We start from the raw sequence: 20,336 nt of genomic DNA, 5'->3' as shown, positions 1-20,336 counted from the left end.
TTCACTAGTAGCAATTTATAAATGAGTACTATATTTTTGGATATATTCTTTTCTTCACATTCATTGTGGCAACTTTCTTAATTATGATATTAAATTGTAATTGTTTTTTGTGTTAAAAAATTAACACCAACCTGCTCTCTAATCAGACTTGGACACCTAATACTGTTTACATTTACAGTGTTCTCTTTTATGGAAACTAAAGCAAAGAATCAGTATTTAAAGAAAACAGAACAAAGGAACATCCAAGAGACAAAGGAGTTCCATCTCCTTATTTTTAATGTTTGTTATCCCTAACCTAATCCAGACAGTTTAACTTTGGAGACCAGACCTGTCTCAGTGAGCTAATTGCTTTAACCAATCTATAAGATTTTAAGAAAACTACTATGTCTCATCCATCCCTTCATCCCCCAGAGTACCTAGCTGAATATCTGGCTTATAAAATGAGTTACATAAATGAATAAATGATTCAATCTGTCAACAATCCTATGGCAGTAGTGGAAGTTTGAGGCTTATTTTTCAGCTGATGGAAACTAAGACAACAGGGGGCTAAGAAATATTCCCAAGGCCACAGAAAATATTCTTACTTCAACTGAGCTGTGTTACTATCAAGGCTTTGGGAAGTTATACTTAATTGGTTGTATAGGATTTTATTTATTAAGGCTAATGTCAATCAGTAGTAACATTCCAGACAAGATTAGTAAACAAACAAACCAAGAAACTGAACACTGGGAAAAGAATAGAAAATTACTAGCAGGAGCCACCATGGGTTCACTAAAAACAAATTTTGCCACACCAACCTTTCGTGGAAAATGAGGTTGCCACATCAGAGAGAGGAGTTGTTGGCACTGAGTGTCTGGGTTTCAGCGAGGCACTGACAAACCCTATCATGTACCTATGAGTCCATATGGAAAAATGGAATAGATTGGGGTGTATTTATGTATGTAGATTTTTAGTTGGTTAAAATATATATCCAAAGATTCTGTTTAGTGGGTCAATATTAAATGTTTATGTTGTCACCTATGGTTCCTAGAAGGCTTGGCCCTTCTATAACTCAAGAATTATAGTTTTAGAAAAACTAAAATAAAGACATAGAAGTCAGGCTGATTCAAGTATGTAGACAGCATTAAGCAAAAAGTAGTCAATGTAATGGAAAAAAAGAACCAGGATTTAAAAGTTTTATGTGGTTTGAAATTATTAGGGTGGAATACAGATGAAATTTAATAGGGATAAATAGAAATTCCTGCATTTAGGCTCAAAAATAAATACTGTAACATAGGATTGAGGTGATTTGCTGGTTGATAGTCATAAAAAAGATCTGCTAGATTTTAGTTTATCAAAAAACTCAATGTGAGCTGTGGTGGCTTGGAGTTGCACACCCCCAAAAAACATGTTCTTAACTTTATTCTACTCCTGTGGGTGTGAATCCATTGTAAACACGACCTTTTGATGAGGTTATTTTCAGCTAAGGTGTGGCTAACCAAATCAGGATGGGTCTTAATCCTATCACTTAAGGCATTATAGAGAAGGCCACAGAAAGAAGCCACTGGAGAAGCAAGAAGTTGAAGTCAACAGAATTCAGAATAGAAAGGAGAAGACATCACCCTATGCATTGTTATGAGATGGAAAATCTGGGGAATCCCAAGGGTCACTGGCAGTCACCACCAGAATGCCACAGTCTTCAGGGAGAAAGAATCACCTTGTTGATGCCTTGATTTCGTACTTACAGCCTCAAAATGTTTAGCCAACAAGTTACAGTTGTTTAAGTCAACCAACTGAATGATATGTGTTTTAGCATCTGGGAAACTAAAACAGAAGCCAAAAAAGTAATGTCACAACCAAGTGCTTTCTCCCCGAAGACTGTGGTAATCTGGAGCTGGCTGCCAGTGATCCTTGGCCCTTGACATTTCTGTCACTTGGCAATGTGCATGGCGATGTCTTCTCCTGTATCCTCTAGGTTCCATTAACTTCCAGCTTCTTCCTTCTCCCTGTACCTTTCTTTGCATATAAGAATTTCAGTCATATTGGATTAAGGCCCATCCTCACTGAATTTGTTTTTAGTGAACCCATGGTGGCTCCTGCTAGTAATTTTCTATTCTTTTCCCAATGTTCAGTTTCTTGGTTTGTTTGTTTACTAATCTTGTCTGGAATGTTACTACTCATTGACATTAGCCTTAATAAATAAAATCCTATACAACCAATTAAGTATAACTTCCCAAAGCCTTGATAGTAACACAGCTCAGTTGGAGTAAGAATATTTTCTGTGGCCTTGGCTAGAACTTCTAGCCCAATGTTGAGTAACAGTAGAGACAGTGGGCATCCTTGTCTTTTTCCAATTCTTAGAAGGAAAGCTTTCAGTCTTTCATCATTGAGTACAATGTTAACTGGGGGTTTATAATATATGCCCTTTGTCATGTTGAGGAAGTTGCCATCTAATCCTATCTTTTGAAGTGCTTTTTCAATAAAGGATATTGGATTTTGTAAAATGCCTTTTCTGTCTTAATCAAGATGATCATATGCTTTTACTTCTTCAATTGGATAATTGACATTAATTGACTTTTCTTGTGTTTAACCACTTTTGCATACCTGGGATAAAACCCACTTGATCATGGTGTATAATTCTATTAATCTACTGTTGGATTTGATTTGCAAGTATCTTTTGAGGATTTTTCCATCTATATTCATCAGAGGAATTGGTACGTAATTTTCTTTTCTGCTGGTATCTTTATCTGGCTTTGATATTAGGATAATGTTGGCTTCATAGAATGAGTTAGATACTGTTCCTTCCTCTTCAATTTTCTGGAAAAGTTTCAGGTGGATTGGCATTTAACTCTTCTTGGAATGTTTGACAGAATTCAACTGTGAAGCCAGCTGGTGCTGAGTTTTTCTTTTTTGGGAAGTTTTTGATAACCAATTAAAACTCTTTACTCGGTCTGTTGAGGTCTTCTATTTCTTCTACAGTCAGTGAAGGTGTTCATGTGTTTCTAGGAATGTGTCCAATTCATCTAAGTTGTCTAATTTGTTGTCATAGAGTTGTTCATAGTATCATCTTATGATCCTTTCTATTTTTCTGGGGTCAGTAGTAATGTCCCCTGTACTGGTTTGTATATATATTATGTCCCCCAGAAAAAGCATATTCTTTAATGCAATCTTGTGTGGGCAGACATACTGGTGTTGAGTAGATTGTAATTCTTTGATTGAGTGTTTCCATGGAGATGTGACCCACCCAACTGTAGGTGATAACTCTGACTGGATAATTTCCATGGAGGTGTGGCCCTGCCCATTCAGCGCGGGCCTTGATTAGTTTATTAGAGCACTATGTAAGCTCAGACAGAAGGAGCAATCTAGCTACAGCCAAGAGGGACACTTTGAAGAATGCATAGGAGCTGAAAGAGAAGCTGCAGCTTACAGAGACATTTTGGAGACAGCCTTGGAAACAGACTTTTGCTCCAAAGAAGCTGTCCTCTCTAAGAGTGACATTTTTGAGGAGCTGCAGCCTGGAGAGGAACATCCTGGGAGAAAGCCATTTTGAAACCGGAACTCCGAAACAGATGCCAGCCATGTGCCTCCCCAGCTAAGAGGTTTTCCGGACACCACTTGCCATTCTCCACCAAAGATCATTTGATAGTGTCTTATCTGGCTTTGATATTAGGATAATGTTGTGTTATACACAATTGTTGATGTGTTACCTTGGACACTTTATGGCCTTAAGACTGTAACTGTGTGACCAAATAAACCCCCTTTTGTAAAAGCCAATCAATTTCTGGTGTTTTGTGAAAAGGCAGCATTAATAAACCGGAACATCCCCCCTCTTATTTCTGATTTTATTTATCTGTATGTTCTCTCTTTTTTTCTTTGCCAATACGGCTAAGGATTTTTCAATTTTATTCATCTTCTCAAAGAACCAACTTCTGGTTTTGTTAATTCTATTTTTTTTTATTCTCAATTTCATTTATTTCCACTCTAATCTGTTTTTTTTTTTTTTAATTTCCTCCTGCTAGCTTTGGGATTAATGTGCTGTTCGTTTCCTAGTTCCGCCAGGTGTACAGTTAGGTCTTTGATTTTAGCTCTTTCTTCTTTTTTAATGTAGGCATTAGGGTTATAAATATCCCTCTCAGTACTGCCTTTACTGCATCCCCAAAGTTTTTTTTAATTCAATTTTATTGAGATATATTCACATACTAGATAATCATCCAAAGTGTACAATCAATGGTTCACAGTATCACATAGTTGTACATTCATCACTACATTCAATTTTTGAACATTTTCATTACTTCAAAAAAATAAAAATCAGGATAAAAATAAAAATAAAAATAAAAAAGATCACCCAAAACATCCCATACCCTTATCCCCCTTATTATTTATTTATTTTTGTCTTCATTTTATTACTCATCTGTCCATACACTGAATAAAGGGAGTATCTGTCACAAGGTTTTCACAATTACACAGTCACACCATAAAACCTATATGGTTATACAATCATCTTCAAGAATCAAGGCTACTGGAATACAGTTCAACAGTTTCAGGTGTTTCCTTCAAGCTCTTCCAATACACTAAAAACTAAAAATGGATATCTACATAATGTATAAGAATAACCTCCAGAATGACCTCCAACTCTATTTGAATCTCTCAGGTGCTGAAACTTTGTTTCATTTCTCTTCCCCCTTTTGGTCCAAGAAGGCTTTCTCAATCCCATGATGCCAGAGTAGGCTCATCTCTGGGAGTCATATCCTACATTGCCAGGGAGATTTACACCCCTGGGAGTCATGTCCCATGTAGGGGGGAGGGCGGTGAGTTCACCTGCCAAGTTGGCTTAGAGAAAGAGGCCACATTTGAGTAACAAAAGAGGTTCTCTGGGGGTGACTCTCAGGCAAAATTATAGGTTTAGCCTCTCCTTTGCAGTAACAAGCTTCATAAGGGCAAGCCCCAAGATCGAGGACTCAGCCTTCTAATTTGGTAGCCCTCAATGCTTGTGAGAATATAGGAATTCCCCAGGTGGGGAAGTTTAATATTTCCACAATTTCCCCCAGTCCCTCAAGGGGGCTTTGGAAATAGTTTTTTATTGTCTGCCCAAATTACTCTGGGACGTATCAGGGCACCACACTAACCTGTACAAACCAATAAGATCTCACTCCCTATTCAGGGTTCCATGTAAATATGGTGTTCAAATAAACTGCCCATACAAGTTAAATCAGAGAGTGTTCTACAGAAAATTTAAATTTTGTACAAAATAAACATCTCTTCCTTTGGTCTCACGTAGAAGTTGAAGTTTTAAAATAGACAGCAGCATCCTTTACCCTGTATTCTGATTTACCTTAGTCCTAACCAGATCAGCTTCATTCATATCTCTAATTAAAGCCTGATCTCTTTTTTCAGCTTATTTAACAGTTGCTGTATGGAGTAATGCTGCCTTTCACAGCTGCCAAACTCGATCTCTGAGTTTCAGGAGTCACACAGATACACAAAGTTCCAGGCAATGACCAGGTTATACACAAAGAGCTTAGTATCTCAGAATTTAGAAATAACCATAAAAACTCAGGAATAGATGTGACTGCTGTAAGAGCTTACAATCTAGTAACTTTACCATAAGCCTTTCCCTGATAACCTATGCTCTTGAATTCAAATCTCAGTGTATGCACATTATATTTAGCCCATATCAGTGAGGTGTTATAACATTTGTCTTTTCATTTCTCACTTATTTCACTCAACATACTGTCCTCAAGTTTCATTCAACTAGTTAGTTGCATGCCTCACAACTTCATTCCTCATAAATTTTGATATGTTGTGTTCTTGTTTCCATTCATATTGATATATTTACTGATTTCTTCTGCAATTTCTTCTTTGACTCATGAATTGTTTAAGAGTGTGTTGTTTAACCTCCATATATTTGTGAATATTCCAGTTCTCCACCGTTACTCGATTTCTAGCTTCACTCCCTTCTGGTTAGAGAAAGAGCTTTGCATAATTTCAATCATTTTAAATTGATTGAGACTTGTTTTGTGACCCACCATGTGGTCTATCCTAGAGAACAATCCATGAGATGAGCACTTGAGAAGAATGTATATCCTGAAGTTTTGTGGTGCAATGTTTTGTATATGTCTGTTAGGTCTAGTTCATTTATCATATTCAAGTTTCTGTTTCCTTACTGGTCCCCTGTATAGATGTTCTATCTATTGATGAGAGTGGTATATTGAATTTCCAACTATTATTTTAGAAACATGCATTTCTTCCTTTAGTTTTGCCATTGTTTGCCTTATGTATTTTGGGGCAACTTGGTTAGGTGAATAAATATTTACGACTGTTATTTCTTCTTGGTGGATTGCCCCTTTTATTAATATATAGTGCCCTTCTTCGCATCTTACAACACTTTTGCATTTAAATTCTGTTTTCTCTGATATTAGTATAGCTACCCCAGCTCTTTTTTGGTTACTGTTTGCATGGAATATCCTTTTCCAATCTTTCACTTGTAACCTATTTGTGTCTTTGGGCCTAAGGTGAGTCTCTTGTAGACAGGATATAATTGTATCATACTTTTTATTCATTCTGCCAATGAGTGTATTTTGATTGGGGTTTAATCCATTAAATACAATATTATTACTGTAAAGGCAGTACTTACTTCAGTCACTTTATCCCTTGATTTTTATATATCATATCTTATTTTTGTCTCTATTTTTACCCTTTTACTTACTCTTACTGATAATCTTCATTTCTATACTATACTCCAAGCCTCTCTCTCCTGTCTTTTTCCTTCTAGCTATTCTAATACACTAGAAACTAAAAAGTCTCCCTCATTTTTGAAGGACAGTTTTTCTAGATAAAAGAATTCTTGGCTGGCAGTTTTTCCTTCAGTACCTTAAATATATCATGCTACTGCCTTCTCACCTCTGTGGTTTCTGATGAGAAATCAGTACATAGTTTTAATGCAGTTCCCTTGTATATGATGAATTGCTTTTCTCTTCTTGCTTTTAGGACTTTCTCTTTATCTTTGGCATTTGATATTCTGTTTAGTATGTGTATCAGAGTAGGTTTATTAGGATTTATTCTGTTTGGAGTATGTTGTACTTCTTGGACATGTATATTTATGTCTTTCCTAAGAATTTGGAAATTTTCAGCCATTATTTCCTCAAATATTCTTTCTGCCCCTTTTCCCTTCTCTTCTCCTTCTGGGACACCCATGATATGTTTGTGCACTTCATGCTGTCATTCATATCCCTGAGTCCCTACTCAACTTTTTTCATTCTTTTCTCTATCTGTTCTTCTGTTTGTAAGACTTTGATTGCCCTGTCTTCTAGTTTGCTGATTCTTTCTTCTGCCTCTTCAATTCTATCTCTAGTGTATTTCTTTTTTTTTTTATAATAGTGAAGTAATGCTTTATTAAAAAAATTCTAACCATGAGAAAAGTGTACATTTGAAAAGCCTATATAAAGCCTGATAAAATAAGAGACCTTTTTATCTCCTCCAGATCCATGAGCTTGAAAATACTTTATCTATGCAATTCCAAGGCACATAAAAACCCCAGTGAATAAATAAAATGTTCTTTTTTTCTTTATACAGAAGCTTTAAAAAATTACCCATATAAATAGGCTGGCCTTGAACAAACAGATTAAAAGACCTAAAAGGCTATGGCTTCAGATCATATATACAGAATAGAAAATGAATGCTTTTCTTTATTGATTGGGCAAGTTTTCTAGTAACTAAATTTCTGTAAGCCCATTTGATGAGGAAAATTTATTTGGAATATATGAAAAAAACAATATTTTTAAATGATATACTTCAATAAAAAATATGCCACAACCAAAAAAATCCATGTGCTCTGCCAACCTTCTTTGCATCCATTCATAAATTATACATAGATATGAATAGTCAACATGCAGTATAATTTCAAAGGCCATTAGGTTTTACAAATATGTAAAATTTTAGTCAAGTATATGAATATTCTCAGTGTGTTTCCAAAATTGGGACACACCTTGTAAAATGGTTTTTCATAGTTATTTTTTTTAATCTTCATTTTATTGAGATATATTCATATACCACGCAGTCATACAAAACAAATCGTACTTTCGATTGTTCACAGTACCATTACATAGTTGTACATTCATCACCCAGATCAATCCCTGACACCTTCATTAGCACACACACAAGAATAACAAGAATAATAATTAGAGTGAAAAAGAGCAATTGAAGTAAAAAAGAACACTGGGTACCTTTGTCTGTTTGTTTCCTTCCCCTATTTTTCTACTCATCCATCCATAAACTAGACAAAGTGGAGTGTGGTCCTTATGGCTTTCCCAATCCCCTTGTCACCCATCATAAGCTACATTTTTATACAACTGTCTTCGAGATTCATGGGTTCTGGGTTGTAGTTTGATAGTTTCAGGTATCCACCACCAGCTACCCCAATTCTTTAGAACCTAAAAAGGGTTGTCTAAAGTGTGCATAAGAGTGCCCACCAGAGTGACCTCTCGGCTCCTTTTGGATTCTCTCTGCCACTGAAGCTTATTTCATTTCCTTTCACATCCCCCTTTTGGTCAAGAAGATGTTCTCCGTCCCACGATGCCAGGTCTACATTCCTCCCCGGGAGTCATATTCCACGTTGCCAGGGAGATTCACTCCCCTGGGTGTCTGATCCCACGTAGGGGGTAAGGCCGTGATTTCACCTTTCAAGTTGGCTTAGCTAGAGAGACAGGGCCACATCTGAGCAACAAAGAGGCATTCGGGAGGAGGCCCTTAGGCACAACCATAGGGAGGCCTAGCCTCTCCTTTGCAGCAACCGTCTTCCCAAGGGTAAAACCTGTGGTAGAGGGCTCAACCCATCAAACCACCAGTCCCCTATGTCTGTGGTCATGTTAGCAACCATGGAGGTGGGGTAGGCGAATACCCCTGCATTCTCCACAGGCTCCTCAAGGGGGCACTGCATCTTTTTTTTTTCCTTGTTTTTTTTTTTTTAACTTTCCCTTCTTTTTTAAATCAACTGTATGAAAAAAAAGTTAAAAAGAAAACAAACATACAATAAAAGAACATTTCAAAGAGACCATAACAAGGGAGTAAGAAAAAGACAACTAACCTAAGATAACTGCTTAACTTCCAACATGTTCCTACTTTACGCCAAGAAAGTTACCTAATATAGCAACATTTCTGTGAACTTGCTCCTACTATATCCATCAGAAATTAACAGACCATAGTCATTCCTGGGCATCCCCAGAACGTTAAATAGCTTATCTGTTCTTCTTGGATTATTGTTCCCCCTTCCTTAATTGCTCTCTATTGCTAATTCCCCTACATTCTACATTATAAGCCATTTGTTTTACATTTTTCAAAGTTCACATTAGTGGTAGCATATAATATTTCTCTTTTTGTGCCTGGCTTATTTCGCTTAGCATTATGTCTTCAAGGTTCATCCATGTTGTCATATGTTTCACGAGATCGTTCCTTCTTACTGCCGCGTAGTATTCCATCATGTGTATATACCATATTTTATTTATCCACTCATCTGTTGAAGGACATTTGGGTTATTTCCATCTTTTGGCAATTGTGAATAATGCTGCTATGAACATTGGCGTGCAGATATCTGTTCGTGTCACTGCTTTCCGATCTTCCGGGTATATACCGAGAAGTGCAATCGCTGGATCGAATGGTAACTCTATATCTAGTTTTCTAAGGAACTGCCAGACTGACTTCCAGAGTGGCTGAACCATTATACAGTCCCACCAACAGTGAATAAGAGTTCCAATTTCTCCACATCCCCTCCAGCATTTGTAGTTTCCTGTTTGTTTAAAGGCAGCCACTCTAACCAGTGTTAGATGGTATCTCATTGTGGTCTTAATTTGCATCTCTCTAATAGCTAGTGAAGCTGAACATTTTTTCATGTGTTTCTTGGCCATTTGTATTTCCTCTTCAGAGAACTGTCTTTTCATATCTTTTGCCCATTTTATAATTGGGCCGACTGTACTATTGTCATTGAGTTGTAGGATTTCTTTGTATATGCAAGATATCAGTCTTTTGTCAGATACATGGTTTCCAAAAATTTTTTCCCATTGAGTTGGCTGCCTCTTTACCTTTTTGAGAAATTCCTTTGAGGTGCAGAAACTTCTAAGCTTGAGGAGTTCCCATTTATCTATTTTCTCTTTTGTTGCTTGTGCTTTGGGTGTAAAGTCTAGGAAGTGGCCGCCTAATACAAGGTCTTGAAGATGTTTTCCTACATTATCTTCTAGGAGTTTTATGGTACTTTCTTTTATATTGAGATCTTTGGTCCATTTTGAGTTAATTTTTGTGTAGGGGGTGAGGTAGGGGTCCTCTTTCATTCTTTTGGATATGGATATCCAACTCTCCCAGCCCCATTTGTTGAAAAGACCATTATGACTCAGTTCAGTGACTTTGGGGGCCTTATCAAAGATCAGTCGGCCATAGATCTGAGGGTCTATCTCCGAATTCTCAATTCGATTCCATTGATCTATATGTCTATCTTTGTGCCAGTACCATGCTGTTTTGGCAACTGTGGCTTTATAATAAGCTTCAAAGTCAGGGAGTGTAAGTCCTCCCACTTCGTTTTTCTTTTTTAGAGTGTCTTTAGCAATTCGAGGCATCTTCCCTTTCCAAATAAATTTGATAACTAGCTTTTCCAAGTCTGCAAAGTAGGTTGTTGGAATTTTGATTGGGATTGCATTGAATCTGTAGATGAGTTTGGGTAGAATTGACATCTTAATGACATTTAGTCTTCCTATCCATGAACATGGAATATTTTTCCATCTTTTAAGGTCCCCTTCTATTTCTTTTAGTAGAGTTATGTAGTTTTCTTTGTATAGGTCTTTTACATCTTTGGTTAAGTTTATTCCTAGGTACTTGATTTTTTTAGTTGCTATTGAAAATGGTATCTTTTTCTTGAGTGTTTCTTCAGTTTGTTCATTTCTAGCATATAGAAACATTACTGACTTATGTGCATTAACCTTGTATCCCGCTACTTTGCTAAATTTGTTTATTAGCTCTAGTAGCTGTATCGTCGATTTCTCAGGGTTTTCTAGATATAAGATCATATCATCTGCAAACAATGACAGTTTTACTTCTTCTTTTCCAATTTGGATGCCTTTTATTTCTTTGTCTTGCCGGATTGCCCTGGCTAGCACTTCCAGCACAATGTTGAATAACAGTGGTGACAGCGCGCATCCTTGTCTTGTTCCTGATCTTAGAGGGAAGGCTTTCAGTCTCTCACCATTGAGTACTATGCTGGCTGTGGGTTTTTCATATATGCTCTTTATCATGTTGAGGAAGTTTCCTTCAATTCCTACCTTTTGAAGTGTTTTTATCAAAAACGGATGTTGGATTTTGTCAAATGCTTTTTCAGCATCTATTGAGATGATCAATTGATTTTTCCCTTTTGACTTGTTAATGTGTTGTAATACATTGTTTGATTTTCTTATGTTGAACCATCCTTGCATGCCTGGAATAAACCCCACTTGGTCATGGTGTATGATTTTTTTAATGTGTCTTTGGATTCGATTTGCAAGTATTTTGTTGAGGATTTTTGCATCTATATTCATTAGGGAGATTGGCCAGTAGTTTTCCTTTTTTGTAACATCTTTGCCTGGTTTTGGTATTAGATTGATGTTAGCTTCATAAAATGAGTTAGGTAGTGTTCCATTTTCTTCAATGTTTTGAAAGAGTTTGAGTAAGATTGGTGTCAGTTCTTTCTGGAAAGTTTGGTAGAATTCCCCTGTGAAGCCATCTGGCCCTGGGCATTTATTTGTGGGAAGATTTTTGATGACTGATTGGATCTCTTTGCTTGTGATGGGTTGGTTGAGGTCTTCTATTTCTTCTCTGGTCAGTCTAGGTTGTTCATATGTTTCCAGGAAATTGTCCATTTCCTCTACATTCTCCAGTTTGTTGCCATACAGTTGTTCACAGTATCCTCTTATAATTTTTTTAATTACTTCAGGATCTGCAGTTATGTCACCTTTTTCATTCATTATTTTGTTTATATGGGTCTTCTCTCTTTTTGATTTTGTCAGTCTAGCTAGGGGCTTGTCAATCTTGTTGATCTTCTCAAAGAACCAACTTTTGGTGATATTTATCCTCTCTATTGATTTTGTTCTCTATGTCATTTATTTCTGCTTTAATCCTTGTTATTTCTTTTCTTGTACTTGGTTTAGGATTGGTTTGCTGTTCATTTTCTAGCTTCTTCAGTTGATCCATTAGTTCTTTGATTTTGGCTCTTTCTTCCTTTTTAATATATGCGTTTAGTGCTATAAATTTCCCCCTTAGCACTGCTTTTGCTGCATCCCATAGGTTTTGGTATGTTGTGTTCTCATTTTCATTCGTCTCTATATATTTAGCAATTTCTCTTGCTATTTCTTCTTTAACCCACTGATTGTTTAGGAGTGTGTTGTTTAACCTCCAGGTATTTGTGAATTTTCTAAGTCTCTGATGGTTATTGACTTCTAATTGTATTCCATTGTGGTCAGAGAATGTGCTTTGAATAATTTCAATCTTTTTAAATTTATTGAGGCTTGTTTTATGTCCCAGCATATGATCTATTCTGGAGAAAGTTCCATGAGCACTAGAAAAGTATGTGTATCCTGGTGATTTGGGATGTAATGTCCTGTATATGTCTGTTAAATCTAATTCATTTATCAGATTGTTTAGGTTTTCAATTTCCTTATTGGTCTTCTGTCTGGTTGATCTATCTATAGGAGAGAGTGATGTGTTGAAGTCTCCCACAATTATTGTGGAAACATCAATTGCTTCCTTTAGTTTTGCCACTGTTTCTCTCATGTATTTTGTGGCACCTTGGTTGGGTGCATAGACATTTACGATTGTTATTTCTTCTTGCTGAATTGCCCCTTTTATTAGTACATAGTGGCCTTCTTTGTCTCTCAAAACATCCCTGCATTTGAAGTCTATTTTATCTGAGATTAATATTGCTACACCTGCTTTCTTTTGGCTGTAGCTTGCATGAAATATTTTTTTCCATCCTTTTACTTTCAGTTTCTTTGTGTCCCTGTGTCTAAGATGAGTCTCTTGTATGCAACATATTGATGGTTCATTTTTTTTCATCCATTCTGCGAATCTATATCTTTTAATTGGGGAGTTTAATCCATTTACATTCAACGTTATAACCGTGAAGGCATTTCTTGAATCAGCCATCTTATCCTTTGGTTTATGTTTGTCATATTTTTCCCCTCTGTCTATTAATATCCTTTATTGTACCCATACCGAATCTCTTTAGTACTGAACCTTTCTCCAAGTCTCTCTGTCCTTTCTTTGTTTCTCTGTCTATAGAGCTCCCTTGAGTGTCTCCAGTAGGGCAGGTCTCTTGTTAGCAAATTCTCTCAGCATTTGTTTGTCTGTGAAAAATTTAAGCTCTCCCTCAAATTTGAAGGAGAGCTTTGCTGGATAAAGTATTCTTGGCTGGAAATTTTTCTCACTCAGAATTTTAAATATATCGTGCCACTGCCTTCTCGCCTCCATGGTGGCTGCTGAGTAGTCACTACTTAGTCTTATGCTGTTTCCTTTGTATGTGGTGAATTGCTTTTCTCTTGTTGCTTTCAGAACCTGCTCCTTCACTTCTGTGTTTGATAGTGTGATCAGTATATGTCTTGGAGTGGGTTTATTTGGATTTATTCTATTTGGAGTTCGCTGAGCATTTATGATTTGTGTATTTATGTTGTTTAGAAGATTTGGGAAGTTTTCCCCAACAATTTCTTTGAATACTCTTCCTAGACCTTTACCCTTTTCTTCCCCTTCTGGGACACCAATGAGTCTTATATTTGGACGTTTCATATTATCTATCATATCCCTGAGGTCCATTTCGATTTTTTCAATTTTTTTCCCCATTCTTTCTTTTATGCTTTCATTTTCCATTCTGTCATCTTCCAGGTCACTGATTCATTGTTCAACTTCCTCTAGTCTTGTACTATGAGTGTCCAGAATCTTTTTAATTTGGTCAACAGTTTCTTTAATTTCCATAAGATCATCCATTTTTTTATTTAGTCTTGCAATGTCTTCTTTATGCTCTTCTAGAGTCTTCTTGATTTCCTTTATCTCCCGTACTATGGTCTCATTGTTCATCTTTAGTTCTTTGAGTAGCTGCTCTAGGTGCTGTGTCTCTTCTGGTCTTTTGATTTGGGTGCTTGGGCTTGGGTTATCCATATCGTCTGGTTTTTTCATATGCTTTATAATTTTCTGTTGTTTTTGGCCTCGTGGCATTTGCTGAACTTGATAGGGTTCTTTTAGGATTTGTAGACCAATTGAAGTCCTTATCTCTAATTTATCAGATCTACAGCTTCATGGAGTACACTTTCTCTAACCAGCAGGTGGTGTCCACGAGCCACCTGTTCTCCACAAGCCAGTTCTCCCCTGCTTAGCCTTTTTGGTGAGTGGGGGAGTGAGTCTGGTGGGGTCCAATTGGTGTACCAAGCTTGCGTGTGTAGTTGGTGTTGCCTGCCCTGTATATGGGGCGTGTTTCTGGGCAGTCAGGGGGGGGGTGGCTCTAACAATCAAATCTCCCTGGTGATCCTAGAGTTTTAAAGCTGCTGCAATAGTCTAATCCTTCAGTTCAGTCCTGCCACAGTTTGTCTCTGCCACTGACCCACAAGTCCTTGGTATTGGCGTATGGCTCCTGAGACTTGCAAGTGGGCCCCTCTTCCAGGCCGTGCACCCCGGGTCCTCTGTTGAGGGATGACTGTGCTATGTCACAGGTGAGTGCCGTCCCCCCAGGGCAGTTCTGGGCTGGTGGGCTGTGTAGGGAGGCTCCCAGTCTGCTGAAATGATGGCTGAATGGGGCTTTGTTAATTCACACTGCTCTACCTTCCCAACTCTGGGACAATCAGCTGAGGTTGCAGGGAAGGCTAATGTCCACGCCCAGTTTTGTGGTGTGTGCCTGTTATTTGAAGCGCTTCCGTCACACTGGGTTGTCTGGGGCAGTTCTGGGCTATGGGGCTGGCGATGGGCAGGAGTGTTTCCTGTCCACCAGGATGATGGCTGTGAGCGGACACCCCCCTTTTCTTGGGAAGTTGTGGTGTTTAGTGAATTTTCTCAGCCACTGGATTATTGCGTTTTGTCTCAGAGCTCTCCTAGTTCTGCTCTTGACTTGACCTGCCCAAATAGCAAGTCTTTGAAGCTTTCTGTATTGGGCTTCTTAGAGTAATTGTTTTAGAAAAAGCAAAAAGGATTTAAAAAAAAAAAAAAAAAAAAAAAAAAAAAAAAAAAAACAGGCCCTCCTCAGAGATCTAATGGATTATTGAAATGCTAAGAGACAAAGCAACCAGGGCCATTAAGGAAAGATCCACAGGGCAGAGAGATCAGCTTTTCTTCAGGATTTGCATATGCGCCTCAGGGCCCTTCCCCTTTCTATGTTCACCAGAACTCCAAAAATCCTCCGCTTTTATTTTGGAGTTTTTCGTGTTGTTTTTTTTCTATGCCTGTCTCCTCTCTGCTGGGCTGGCTGCTCTCAGATTCTCTGGTGTCTGGTCTCAGTCTATCTATGGTTGGAGTCTGGATCAGTAGAATGAGTTTCCGATAAGGGCTGCCACTGCAGTTCTCCCTTCTCCTTCCCGGAGCTGACAGCCCCTCCTCCCACAGGACTGAGCCTGGCAGGGAGGGGCGCGGGTCCCCTGGCCGCAAAAACTTACAGATTTCGCTGATCTCAGCAGTTCCACGTTTTCATGAGTGTTGTATGAAGTATGCCCAAAGTCAGATTGCTCTGTGGTGTCCAGTCCACGCAGTTCCTGGCTTTCTAACTACTTTCCTGGAGGAGTAACTATAACCTACAGCTCACCAGTCTGCCATCTTGCCCCGCCTCTCTAGTGTATTTCTAATCTCTTATATTGTGCCTTTCATCCCCATAATTTCTGTTATATTTCTTTTTATGTTTTCACATTCTTCTTTATGTTCACCCAGCGTCTTCTTAATATCTTTTATCTCTTTAGACATATTTTACATCATCTCTTTGAATTGATTTAGGAGATTTTTTTGAACACCATTGATTTGTTGTTTCAAATTATGCATCTCCTCTGAAGTTTTTATTTGTTCCTTTAACTGGGCCATATCTTTCTGTTTCTTAGTATGGTTTGTAATTTTTTTGCTGATGTCTAGGTATCTGATTATCTTTATGAGGTTACTCTCTGAAGGTCAGTTTCTCTCTCTTGCCTAGGGTTTTACTGTGTTAAGGCTTTTCTTTGACACTTGGTTCAACTTATTGTAGACCTTTAGAATTGCCCATGTTTAACTGATCAGATTTTTCCAGCTCTTCTTCAACTGATTCTTTCCCTGTGTATGTGGTACAATTTTTAAGACTGCACTTAAAAATTGTGCAGTCATTTCACCCCTATGAGAATTCTTCCTTTCCTCTGTTCCTTCTCCAGGAATCTTGATCTATTAAGTTTGTTTTTGTTTTGCCTCTGTAGTTTTTTTTTTTCTTTTTTCACATTCCTTTTACTGTTTCTAGCTGTCTTTCCCTGCAGGGAAAATTCTGGGAGGAGGGTCACCCTGGAGAGGTCTTTTCCAAGTCAGTACTTCCCAGCCAGAACAGGGCCAGGGACCCACAAAGGTTGCACAGAGCAGCTCCAAAGAGCCTTTGGAGGTCACGAAAGACTGCAGAAGCCTTTTTTGATGACTCCCCAAAGCTGCATTTTTCTGGCCTGCCCTGCAGATGGTACTTTTCAGCAAGGTGTTCCCCACAGCCATAAGGAGGTACTGTGTCTTTAAACCTCTACTGTCTCTGCCACTGTTGGCGGCAAGGTTGAAACAATGGCCACTTGCAGTTCCAGTCTAAGTCAGGCTGTAGCAGTAGTTCAGAGCAGAGACCCAGTGATTTGAATTCACCAATCAAAAGCCCTGATCAGTGCTCAGCTGTGCCCCCTTCCTGCCATTCTTGGGAAAGAGGACTTCCATGCCCCCCTCTGTCCACAGCAACTGGCCAGGGACTGGACCAAAGACTACCTGCCTTAAGGGTGTGGGATGCATGCTAGCAGCCACTTCAGGAGAAATTACTCTCAGTTCTTTACCACAGTTTCTCAGTCTCTTCTTCCTGCTCTTCCCTGGATGCTGTATAGTGCTAACCTGGCCTCCAGAGCCCCAGAAGAGTTGTTCCAGACACCTCCTACCTGTCCATGAGCTGCTTTGGAGGAAGGAGTGAGACCTGGAGCTCCCTACTCTGCCATCTTCTTGGAAATCTCCTCTGGTCTAATCTTTTACCATGTTTTCTTTCACTCTCTATGATCCAGCCCAATTGAAATGACTTTACTTCCCCAAAGGCACCACAATGTCTCCTATTTTCAGGAACTAGTATATATTATTGACTCTGCCTGGAATAGTCTTCTCACCCTAGCTCCTTCCATCTATCCTCATTCCTAAAAATACATCATTCCAATCCTTCTTTCAAGTCTCACCTTAAATATCACTTTCTTTGTGAAAGCCTTCTTTGACTCTTTACATTCAGACTCTTTACATTTGGTTTAATTTGCTATAGTACTCTATATTACCCTTAACGCAATACACACCATGTATTTTATTGCAATTATTTGTCAATTGTTTCTTCCTTGCAAGATGTTAAGCTCGTGAGGCCAGAAACTATGCTTGTAGTTCCACTGCTCCAGCCCCAGTACCTAACATACTACCTGTAACCCTGAAGGCACTTAATAAATATTCTTAAATGACTGTGTGGAGGCATTTGATCCCAATATCTCTCCCCATATCAACACCAAAAGTTTTTGGGAAACTAAAAATTTCCTAGGTCTGTGTCTGATATATGATTAAAATTAAGTTAAACCTATCAGGAAATATGCAGCTATTTACTCATCCTGTCCAGTCTAGCCAGAACATATATGATGTGAATCACACAGGCAAAATATCAGGTTTCAAAATGAGTTTTCTTATTTTGTCATGCAAATTAATGTAGTTTATTCCAAATTTTTGTATATGAACTATAAATCTCATCACTTGATTAAGTCATAGGCTGACTCTGTAGTTGGTATATAATATCATAGAAACCCCAACTCTTACAGCTGGAAATATGCTTTAAAAGGTCACTTAGTACCCCACTACCTTTCCCACACCTGGCTCTCTTATACAACCTTCCAATTGGTTACCCAGCCTCTGCTTCCTCTTGAGGCAGATCGTCTCATATCAAAGCCACTTGAACTCTCACCTTCTTTATATTGCTCTGAGATCTGTCTCCCTATGGCTTCCATTTTTAATTCCAATTTTACCCCTTAGAGTCACATAAAAACAATAGAGTTCCCATTACTTTTAGGCAGCCCTTCTGATTCTTAAAGGCAATGCTCACTTACTCCTGAACCTTTTCACATCTTCAGATCTCCCTCCAACTGCTTCTCATCTAAGATATTTTTAAGTCATCTCAATAATTTGTTCACTTGCTTATCATGTTTCAATTTGTCATTGTCCCTTTTATAGCACAGGTTCCAGAGATGCACACTGTATTCCAGGTTGGAATTGAGCAGCACAGGGAATAATAATTAACAGAGGGCAGGGTAGGTAAACATCTATAAAGGACCAGATAGTAAATATTTTAGGCTTTGAGGGGCATTTGGTTTCTATTGCAACTACTCAACTCTGCTGTTACAGTGCCAAAATAGACACAGACAATATGTAAGCAAAAGGGTGTGCCTGTGTTCCAATTAAACACTGTTTTTCAGCCACTGTTTCTCAACCTATTGATTTGGGGATACATCTTCATTGTGAGAGACCATCCTGTGTATTATATGATGTTTAGCAGCATCCTTAACCTCTACCCACTAGATGCCCACAGCATCCCCCCATGCTTGAAGTGACAAACAAAATGTCTCCAGACATTGCCAAATGCCCCAGTAGGCAAAATTAATCCCAGTTGAGAACCACCACAATAAAACTTTATTCATAAAAACAGACAGTGCCCACATTAGATCTGCATGCTGTAATTTGCCCACCTCTGCATAGATGAAAGGAGGACTAGCATTTTCTTCTCTCTAAATATTTCCCCTTTCACCACAGCCCATGACATAACCATAATGTATTTACTTAATTGTGATTATATTGCTTATCATTCTAAACCAGTAGCCAACTAAAATCCTAACTTGTTAGTAGATTGCTCCTCTCTGGTGTATCAAGCTGATATGTGCTCAGGGTTTGGGGGTACAAAGGCATGTTTCCCAGCTGTTCCTGGGCCATATCCACCATCCAGACAGGGACTGGCAGTTTCTTACCAGAAATGGTCTTGGATAAGCATTGTTGTAAAATACCCCAGATGCATCTACCTTAGTGCTCACTCACTGGGGATGAAACTTTTTGACAAATGCTGATCTCTCAAGTACTACAGTGATGTTCCAAGAGTGGACACTTGGCCAATAAGCCAGACTTCATTTTGTACATGGAAGTGAAATCCAGAACCTTCCAAACCCAGACCAGATATATCATCCACTGCAATGAGGGATTAGAACTAATTTCCAGTGCTCAGAGGAAAGAATCACAGCTTTACACTAAACCCATTGGTCAAAAGACTACTACAGGCACCTTATGAATCTATTTAGATGACAATGGTCAAGAATATGATCTTAAAATAATAACTGACCTCCAAGCCCAGGGCGCAGCCTGTTGTCATAGCCATCAAGAAGACGATCCAGGATTCTGGTGAAGATGGTGATGTTGTCAGTGCTGTCATCAGGAATATCTGGGGCATGCTTAGGAGAGAGCCTGAGGCAGTGCAAGAAAAATAGATGAAAAAATCAGTTTAAAGGAAACAATTACATATCTAAACATTTTAATTCAAGAAGATTTCAATTAATAGATTGGGCCAATTGACTAGCCCTATATCGTAACCAAACCAGTAAGAACTTCCTATTTGTCACAATGATTGCCTGTGTAGGAAGAACACAGTGGTCAGTATACTTGAGCTCTTACTCTAGCATTGGCATGAGCTTTACCAGAGATATGCTCTAGCCCCTTCCCAGCATTGGAGACACACTAGCAGAAATTCTCAACAGAATGTCCCTGAGCATCGTACCTGGCATACAGTTGATATTCATGAAATTTTGTTGCATGAATGAATGGGCCTCAAAATAAAGAAGGAAAACTTTGTTACTGAGAACTTACTCCTCTTCTACCCATAGAAACATAGGCTTACAGAACAGCAGAGTCAGACGTAACCTTGAATTGTATCTGGTCTCCCCAATCCCAACCCTGTGGAGATAAAGCTACAAGGACTCTTAAGAGACTCCCTAATATATCATTTTATACCTGAGTAAAATGAAGTTCAGAGAGGAATCAGAATTTGCTCATCATCATATTGCTAGTGACAAGCAAAGACAGGGCTATAATACAAGTTTTCTGATTTCCTAGTGTCCCTCAGCTAC

General features: G+C 38.4%; 1 protein-coding gene across 2 annotated transcripts in view; it reads right to left on the bottom strand.

Annotated features, from left to right (window-relative positions):
* Positions 1 to 20,336, bottom strand: part of GABRA3 (gamma-aminobutyric acid type A receptor subunit alpha3) — a 406,943-nt gene that overhangs the window by 188,786 nt on the left and 197,821 nt on the right. For both annotated transcript variants that reach the window (XM_037822441.1, XM_037822442.1), the window contains exon 3: positions 19,556 to 19,677. In XM_037822441.1, the coding sequence (XP_037678369.1) occupies positions 19,556 to 19,677 (122 nt within the window). The remainder of the gene's footprint in view (positions 1 to 19,555; positions 19,678 to 20,336) is intronic.

Source organism: Choloepus didactylus, chromosome X (assembly GCF_015220235.1).
Source record: "Choloepus didactylus isolate mChoDid1 chromosome X, mChoDid1.pri, whole genome shotgun sequence".
Lineage (NCBI taxonomy): Eukaryota > Metazoa > Chordata > Mammalia > Pilosa > Megalonychidae > Choloepus > Choloepus didactylus.
Note: the sequence above shows the minus strand (reverse complement) of the source record. Positions and strands in the feature narration are given on the sequence as shown.